General features: G+C 41.1%; 1 protein-coding gene across 2 annotated transcripts in view; it reads right to left on the bottom strand.

The window, feature by feature from the left end:
* Nucleotides 1–1980: 1980 nt before the first annotated feature.
* Nucleotides 1981–9835, bottom strand: part of camkk1a (calcium/calmodulin-dependent protein kinase kinase 1, alpha a) — a 44334-nt gene continuing 36479 nt past the window's right edge. For both annotated transcript variants that reach the window (XM_035433032.1, XM_035433033.1), the window contains one exon: nucleotides 1981–8300. In XM_035433032.1, coding sequence (XP_035288923.1) covers nucleotides 8228–8300 — 73 coding nt within the window. In that variant the 3' untranslated portion in view covers nucleotides 1981–8227. The remainder of the gene's footprint in view (nucleotides 8301–9835) is intronic.

Here is a 9835-nt window from a genome sequence, read left to right as displayed (position 1 = left end):
GATTACACGTCAACTAGTGTTTCGACGCGAACCACAATGCCAGGTGTTTGTACAGCCTACTGTACATGCATCTACTTGTAGGCTACTTGAAACGTACAAGCTATTTTGCAGCTTTCAATTGGACGACCACGTGTGAAATCTATGATTGGCTATGTGACTGTTTATAAGGCTTGTGATAGAACTATTTCATCAATAGTCGGCTTTGATAATGAAGACCATTGGCTATCCCGATTTTCTTCACGCCTCCTTGTTCTCTCCTGTCCTCCACTGGTCTCCTCCCCTCCTTTCCTCCACATACTTCTGGGGAGGAGGCCAATGGTAGCTGGGGAGTGGAGGAAAAGAGGTGAGGAGTGAAAAGTAATGGGATGCACCCAAGCTCATGACTTTGGCCTGTATGGCTGCTTCAGGAACAGCCTCACTCACCTTTTGTCTGGCTAAGTACAAAGCAATTCCTCCAACCTCACCAGCCTGCTTCATCCTACAGCAAGACAATGACCCCGAACACACTGCCACTGCCACACTGGCATCCAAATCATTCGTCAATGGGAAAATTTAGAAAGTTATGACATGAGAAATCATAATCAAAGTTAAGCACCACACATAAATATTACAGCAATAAAATCTATTATGATGTGTGGGCTGAAGAAGTAGGAACAGTTATTCACCAATTTTTGGATGAGTCACAGGCTTTTTCTACATACAGAGTTTAAATTTCAATGAAGAGGTTTCAACTCAGAGGGTTTAGCGAGGGAGGGTCATTTTTGACCCTGTGCACATGGACTGCATACATACATAATATGAGGAAGAAGCAAGAGTTAAGTATATCGGAAAAAGATAAAATTTCACTCTACCGTTAGCATACTTTTGGTGGGCACTGTAAATATACTTTTCATATTTCATAGCGTGTACTAGTTTTGTCAGGGTTGTGCCTCCTCTGTTCCCGCCTGTCCCCGCCTCCCCGTAGTTTTTGTCCTGTCTCACGTCCCTTAGTTTGGTCTGCCTGTGTATGTCTCATTATTCAATTATTTTCTGTCTCGTTATTTAATCATTGTTCCCACCTGCCTCTCGTCATCCCGCACTTCTGTGTTAATTGTGCATTATGTTCTCCTGTGTCTTGTTAGCCCCTGTCTATTTAAGTTCTTGGTTTGCCTGACTCGGGTGCTGGTTCCTTGTGTTTCTGCCCGCATTCCTGCTTGTGTTTCCACCTGTATGTATCTGCCTGCCTGTGTTTCTGCCCGTACTGTGTCTGCCCTCGTCATTTGTTTCTTCATTCTGAGTTTTTTAAGCGTTTTGTTCCTCTGCTTGTTACCTGTTACTAGGATTTGAGTTTTTTTGGTTTTGCCTTTCGTGGCCTCATTTTGTTGCCCTGGTTTTGTCTCTTGTTATAAGTGAAGTCTTTGTTTTAAAATTACCTTTTGAGCTTTGTGTGTTTTCTTTGACTCTGCACTTGGGTCCTAACCCCTCGAACCCTGACAAGTTTATTGTCATTGTCACAGTGGACTACTGGACTCAAATCTAGGAGCCATAGAATTCATGCATTAATATCCTCACAGTAGAAATCTACATAGGTACATTTAAAGCACTAGCTGTGATAATGACATGCACTTAAACCAGTACACATAATTCACATTTGTTCTCACTGAGCAAGTCAAACAGCTTGTTTCTCGTTTGGAATTTGTGCACTGGTTTAGTTGATCTTCTTAAATCATTTGTCTTTGTCCAACAGACTTTGTCCTGTCAGATTGTACAAAAAAAAAAAGCTTCAAACACTTGCTTTTCTGGTAAATGTTCCTCCAAATGTATATATACACTCCCAACAAATCTCATTGTATTCAGTGCATGAGCACAATGTGTTAGGTGTGTGTGCATGGGGAGGGGAAAGCCTCTGTTCAAATATTACAATAACTGGAAGACCCTGGAGAAGATATCTGACTGACTCTGTTCAACATTTTGAAAGAAAGCATAAGATAAACACTTCGGTCAGAGACATAACTCTTGTGACTTTTATTTATTGTCTTCGATTATGTCTAGTGTAGAAAAGCATGCAAAAAATAGCCTCTTATTATTAGTACATATTTACATTGTAACGGTTGCATTTCAGTACAGATGTGCCATGCTTTGTGGAACTCGACAACCTACAGGTACATTCATAGTAACGCGGTGCAACACATACATCCATTGAAAACATACTGCAACAACGGACACCTCAAACACACAAAGGGCTGACAGTTAAGTAGAACACACAACAGCGATGCTAAGATTACAATGTCCTCATCTATTTACACACCACCTTTTCATAGCCCTCTGAATTTTTTTGCAAATGACAAAAAAGATTTTGAGGATTGACTCTTTCGCTGCCTGATACCCCATAAAAAATGAGTCCTCCAATTTTATTCATTACCTTAATAAACTACTAAATAAGATGAATCAAGACAAGACTGACTTGAAATGTCCAGTCAACAATTTTGCAAGTATATATGGAAATCGTGTACCCCTTTTGCACATATTACTACACAGAGCAACATGTTTTACAAATATTTTTTAAAACTGTGATTAAATTCATTCATCTCACTGTTGCTGCCTTTAAATGCAAAACCTATATTATGTTTCATTGTTTGGAATAAATTGAAGCTTCTAGAACCTTACAGGACCCAGCCTGCAAATATCAAACAAAAAATCAATGCAATCGCAGAATTCATTGCTTCGATTTAATTCAAAATTTAATACTGAAAATTTCAAAATTTCACCTGAACCACATTTCCACTGTACCACAAATTCCTGGGATAATCATTTCCATTCCAGGAAGATCTTTTAAAATGAGATATGCCGTGAAAAAAATTCTGTAGGGGGAAAATTTAATCAAAACCAATGGCAATGATAGAGATAAGAGGTTGGGAAATTGCATCATCACGATTGAAAATTTCAAACCATTATGACCAATACTATTTCCACCAAGCCACATGAGTTTTTATGAAGTAGAAGCTCAAATGACTCGAAATGCATCTAAATCACATTAAGTGATTAGTGATCAGAAGCTTGTATTTTGAAATAATCATCACTTGGAAAATACAGAGGCTCATTTACTTGATTTTGGGCAGATTGATATGTTCTGGTTTCTGCATCTTTGAACACATGCGACAAATGCAAATGGATCTCAACTCACACGCGCACACACACACGCAACAGCACACACACACACACACACACACACACATGTAAATCAAACAAGACCCTTAGTAACCCCATCTAAGAAACTCAAGCTCAATTTGCATTCCAGCATGCTAATGACCCAGGGCTCACATCAAAGCCTACAAGGGAGTGTTTGATGGGAGACAAAAATCAATGGCGCCACCTGCAGACTTCAAAAAGAAAGAACATCACAGGATCAAAACAAAGAGATCCAAAGAATCAGGTGAAATTCGAGCAGAAGCCATGGTCAAAACTCTCGATGGTTCAAGTTTATAAACCCAGCCCAAATGCTAAATGAACATGAACGAAATACCGATTTCAGTAGGTGTGAGTAAACAAAGCATGTAAAACAGTATTTGTAAAACATGTGCCATGGCAACATCAACTTTTGCCATATTTTAATTTATTTATACAACCAACTGATTGCACATTTTCTTTACTTATGCTATGTATTTATATTTTTCATTGCAATGTTATAAGGATATGAATATAAGTGGAGGCCACCAAATGTATATATATTATATAAAATAAAATAATTATAATGAAACACCATCTCAAACCAAAGTCATATTCCAAGATGGTGACCTTCTGGAATGTTATTTTACATTAGAAGACAAGAGTACATTGGGATGCTGAAGTGAAGTGTGGGGGGGGGGGGGGGGTTTGTGCAAACTCATTATAGGGTGTAGGACTATGAATGCCACTGGAACCAGCATGCACCTGATATAAGCATCACATGAACACAGTAGGCCAGAGAGACTCAGGGGACTAGGGAACACGTACATGTGCATAGAACAACACATAAAGACAAACAGATAAAATATTGCACTTCTGACAAATATGTACAACGAATGTGTATGGCAGACACACCATAGACGTTGATATTAGATTCTTAAAACTTTTCAGGATATTCATTCACTTGATGGTGTCCTGACTAAATCACTTGCATTTTTTTTGTTTGTTCTTCATTGATGACTTAGCCCTGATGGATAAATTTCCAACAATGACAAACACATGATGTATCATGGCCAGTTATCTCATTGTGTTGATGGCCCTACACGCACCTAACTGAAGCTTGAAATGACATTCTTCGGTTCAAGTAATGCCAAGTGTCAAGGAAGGACCCTGAAGGAAGGAGTCTAGTTGGCCATACCAAGCACATACTGTACCTTGGCTAATATGCTCCAAAACAAATGCTTTTACAGTATGCTACAAAGTGCATATAAATAGGTATTCACAATCTTAAATACAATTTAAATATTAACCATGCAAACAAGCCTGCATGCTCAACCAGTCAGGTGAAGTGCACTGAAATACAAAGTCGGTTAAAATAACCAGTTAGTACTCTAGGTTGTTAACTGCCTATCGTTGTGTATCAAAGTAAGCTTCACGTACAGGTGTAATATTGGTATTTACTTTTTTTAAAACATAAAGCTAGGTTACTTGCTGAATTGCGATGCTAAAGTGCATTTCCAATCTCACATGTCCAATGCTGTCACTTCACTCACACCCTTGGTCATGGCTTTCCGGAGTACACTCAAGAGTGCGCACCAAACAGTGCACAAATTATAGCAGCGGGATGCATGCGTTTTGGATTTGTTTCAGGCAGATTCACGAATGCTTGCTACAGCTAATCAAACCCTTCCCAGGAGTTTTTTTTTTTTTTCATGACGCTTAAAAAAAACATACAATGGGCAGTACAAAAAAGAAAAACACAATAAAGAACATTAAGTAAATCGATAAAAAGACACAATAAGCACAAATGGAATTTCACAAGGGACAACAGCTTATTCACATCACTGGACAGGTACAAAAGGTACATCACATATTGTTTCCCTCTTAAAACTCGCACCATTCTTAATAATAAAAAACAGGACAGATTAAGAATTGAATTGTGTGAAAAAAACCATATATTCCAACAGAATATCTGTACAATACACATTATAATGGCCAGCAATACACTGTTCCTCTCTTTGGCATAAAATTGCTCTTAAATTGGAACTTTCAGATCTTACTCATATACAAAGGACTGTAAAGTAACTTTATACAAGATTACTAGAAAACAGAAAGTGTCTCAGGTTCTAAAGAACCAAAAATTCCAGAAATAACCGCCCCAAAAATGTGACCGTCCTTGCAGTTGGACTCTTTACTAACCATTTCCAAAGTGCTCAAAGTAATCCTTATTATCTTCATTTGAGTGTTTTGTACAAAATAAGTACATGCATTTAGGGGGTAATAAATCATATTTAAAATGAATGAAGGGTATTGTAAACCATTCCATGTCTGGAATCCAGACGGTACTGCTAATCCAATCCCAGGACATATCTGTTCAGCCAGTTCTTGATAATATAGTGACATGAAAAAGTATTGGCCCTCTTCCAGATTTCCAGTGTTATTGCATGTTTGCCACACTTTGTGGTTTCAGATCTTTAAATGAAATGTACTATTAGGCAAAGTGAACCTGAGTAAACACAAAACACATTTTTTAATTATTCATGAAAAAAGTTATCAATCACCCAGGTGAAAAAATAAATGCCCCCTTAAACTGAATAACTAGTTGCACCACCATTGGCTGCAACAACTGCAACCAAATGCTTCTTATAATTCAGTATCAGTCATTTACATTGCTGTGGAGGAATTTCAGCCCACTCTTCTCTGCAGAACTGCTTTAATTCAGACAAACTGGAAGGTTTTCAAGCACGAACTGTTAGTTTCAGGTCCTGCCACAGCATCTTTATTGGGTTCAAGTCAGGATTTGGCCACTACAAAACTTAAATGTTGTTTCTTTTCAGCCATTCAGATATGGACTTGCTTTTGTGTTTAGGATCGCTGTCTTGCTGGCTAACCCAATTATGCTTCAACTCCAGCTCACGGACAGATGACTGGACATTTTCTGTGGTATAGAGCAGAATTCATGCTTCCTTCAGTAATGGTCGTCCAGGTCCTGCGGCAGCAAATCATGCCCACACCATCACACTACCACCACCATGTACGACTGTTGGTACTGTATGATATTCTTATTGTGAAATGCTGTATTTGTTTTATGCCAGGCATAATTGGACCCATGCCATCCAACAAGTTCCATGTTTTGACTCAACTGTCCATAAAATAGTAACCCAAAAGACTTGGGGATCATATTCAGATGCTATTTTTTGCCAATGTGAGTAGTATTGATGTTTTCTCTTAGTTAGCAGTGGTTTCCGCCTTGATACCTTCCCATAAATCCCATTTTTGCCCAATTTCTTTCTTATTGTGGAGTCATGAACACTGACCATAGCTGAGGGTAAAGATGACTGCAGTTCTTTGGATGTTCTTCTGGGATCATTTGTGACTTCCTGGATGAGTTGTTGGTGTACCCTTGGAGAAATGTTGGCAGGCCGGCCACTCCTGGGACGATTCACCACTGTTCCAAGTGTTCTCCATTTGTAAACAATGGCTCTTAACAGTGGTTCGGTGCTGTCCCAGAGCCTTAGAAACGGCTTTGTAACCCTTTCCAGACTGACATATTTCAACAACTGTTTTCTCATCTATTCTGTAACTTACTTTGTTCATGGAAAAAAAAACAGGATTCATGGGAAAGCAGATAGGCAGAAACCAAAGTGCTTGTAGAAACACTGTGGTGATTATTTCACTCTCATAGGTAAGGTTCAATATGAGTGAGGTTTTGATTCAACAGGCCTGGCTGAAATAATAATTAGAAAAGAAAATGATGTTTACCTTTGATTAATATTACATTTTGTCTAAAGACCTGAAACCATTCAGTGTGACAAATATGCAATAATAGAGGAAATCCGAAAGGGGTCAAACACTTTTTCACGATACGGTGTTGAAACTCGCCTTCTCTATCTGTACTTCATGGGAAAATGATATGTTATCGGTGTCAACAAGCTTTCAGTTTGGCACAAGATACAATCACGAGCACTTAGCTGGAATGACAGATAATCCCTTTAAGAGTTCAGAATTCAGTCTGCAAGGGAACAGTTACACATTTCCTGAATTGGTGACAAAGTTCTTAAAAGCCGTTCTCTTTGATTTACAGTACATTTTGATCTGTGGAATTATCATAGCCAAAAACTGCCGATGGCTGTTACCGCAATATGCATGTCAAAGAAAATGAGAGGGAGGGCTGGGGGGGGCATGAGAGATAGCGTGAAAGAGAGAAAGAAGCTGGCATACTGTACATGACTGTTTCACTGAAACAAAAACATTTTAAGTGACAAGGGTGCAGATTGTGTTCTGACCATATGTAAATCCAGTCAATGCATGGCAGACAATGTTTCTTGATGAACAGTACTGGATGTGTGACTGCAGCCTTCGAACATCTACAGAATCTATTTTTTTTTTTAAAGCCAATAGAAATGGAAATTCTAAATGTGGTTGTTGAAAGACAGCCTTCCTATTGAATTAAAATGAAAAGGCAGCTAATGGAAAACGTGCTCTGATGTCACTGCGAATCGCTGCAAGCTTGGTGGCGGTCATTAATGCAATGGATCGATCAGGTCAAGCCTCCGTGGTGACTGACAGACACCTTTCCCAAAGAGGGACACGACTCTTCTGTCCTCAAACGCTCGACTGCCGGTCAGAGAGCATGTCGGTTGTTTTGCTCAGGTCAGTGCGTGGTCTGTCTCAGGTCGTCTCTGACATTTACAGTGTTACCCCGGCAGTCTGTGGTTATGAGCTGCCTGTGCATGCTGGGCTTGTGTAAGGCTACACAAAACAGAACAGAGACACAACCAGTCCAGTGCTGCAAAATGCAAGCAGCAAAGAATAAAATAAAATGTGATTTAAAAAAAAAACACAAGCAGCCTCAAAATGCCTGTAAACCATGTCAGAAAATGCCACCTTGCACTGCCAGAAGTAGTCATTCTAGTCAGCTCTCCAGGTAAAAAGAAAAGAACAAAAAAACAAAAGTTTTTTTTGAGAAGATCTTTTTTCTTTTTGCGTTGGGAGGGGGGTGGTGTGACTGGGCGGGGTGCTGAGGTCGGAGGCGTGGCAGTGGGCGGGGTTGGGGGTGCTAAAGGGGCGGGCGCGGACAGAGTTAGGCGGACGGCTCGTCCTCGTGCAGGTCCTCCAGCTCCACCTCCCTGCTGCCCTCTCCACTGCTGCCCTTCCTGCACGGGGAGAAGAACACAGACACAGGGCAGCTTATCAGAACCTGCGCGGAGCCTTTGCTGATAAGAACCTGTGCTGAGCCTTTGCTGATAAGAACCTGTGCTGAGCCTTTGCTAATAAGAACCTGCACTGAGCCTTTGCTAATCACAACCTGTGCTGAGCCTTCGCTGATAAGAACCTGTGCTGAGCCTTTGCTAATCACAACCTGTGCTGAGCCTTCGCTGATAAGAACCTGTGCAGAGCCTTTGCTGATAAGAACCTGTACTGAGCCTTTGCTAATCACAACCTGTGCTGAGCCTTCACTGATAAGAACCTGTGCTGAGCCTTTGCTGATAAGAACCTGTGCAGAGCCTTTGCTGATAAGAACCTGTGCAGAGCCTTTGCTGATAAGAACCTGTACTGAGCCTTTGCTGATAAGAACCTGTGTGGAGCCTTTGCTAATCAGAACCTGTACTGAGCCTTCGCTGATCAGTACCTGCGCTGAGCCTTTGCTAATCAGAACCTGTGTGCCTTCACTGCTACAGGGTAGAAAACACTGCGCTTCCCAAGGCTTCCTTATGCAACCGACCCCCTTTCCTGTGAGCAGTGACTAACTGAATCTCTGGTATCGACACAGCGGAAGAGCAGGGTAGGTGGCTACAGCGTCCTCTGCATTACAGTGATCTGGGCCAAGCTGAGACTGAGCAGTTATTAATAATTTTGATCTCCTGAACAACCTTGAAGAAATGACACTAATTCTCCCACCTGGAGTGTGCACTACTGGCCTGAATGAGAATTTATGTGAGTCCAATGGTGGCTGTGCTCATTCTGTGAGAAAATATAACCACAGGAAAGTGGGTGTAAGTCAATAGATAGATCTGACTTACAAGGGCCATTTTAGTTGAGGCGCGCTTGGTGCAGTAGCCAAATGCCTTGCCTGGGTAAAACAATGTTTCCCGAAACAGGCCTGAATTCACCTCAAACTCCAATTTGTTTGTCCGTGCGTAAGATTATGAGCGCGCTGAAAACTGCTACAGCAGCCGTACCACCTTACACCCTGTTCCTACAGAAGGGCCGACGGTGAGCAGCTGTGCGTTTGGTCAATAGCTGGATCAGACGCCTCCTAGGAAAAATAAGTGTTGGCAGGCTAGTAGGGGGCGGTCTTCCCTCTGAACCAAACAAACCCCAATGCCCCTCCAGTTGGATGTTATACGCAGGGTGAAGCACTGGTTGGGTCACCGCTAGACGGTCACCCCAGAGAGGACGGAAGACCCGCCCAAGTCGCGCAGACAGCCGGATCTCCCGTCAGTGCGTAAATATATTACGTTTTATTTTGTCAAATCCTTCAAGCAACCCTTTTTTTACATTTTGTTGAGACTAGGGACGTCTAGCAGTTGTGTGAATTCGTTTCACTGCTGAAGCTAAGATTCGTTTAGAAAAGTCTGAAAAAAAGAGAAATTAAGATTGCCCTCCCCCCAAACCCAGATGATCTATGCTGGCCCTTTCCAGGGTAGCTTTCTAGTGGCAACCAGCTGTTTGGGATGGGTTTTCCCAA

Source organism: Anguilla anguilla, chromosome 9 (genome assembly GCF_013347855.1).
Source record: "Anguilla anguilla isolate fAngAng1 chromosome 9, fAngAng1.pri, whole genome shotgun sequence".
Taxonomy (NCBI): Eukaryota; Metazoa; Chordata; class Actinopteri; order Anguilliformes; family Anguillidae; genus Anguilla; species Anguilla anguilla.
Note: the sequence above shows the minus strand (reverse complement) of the source record. Positions and strands in the feature narration are given on the sequence as shown.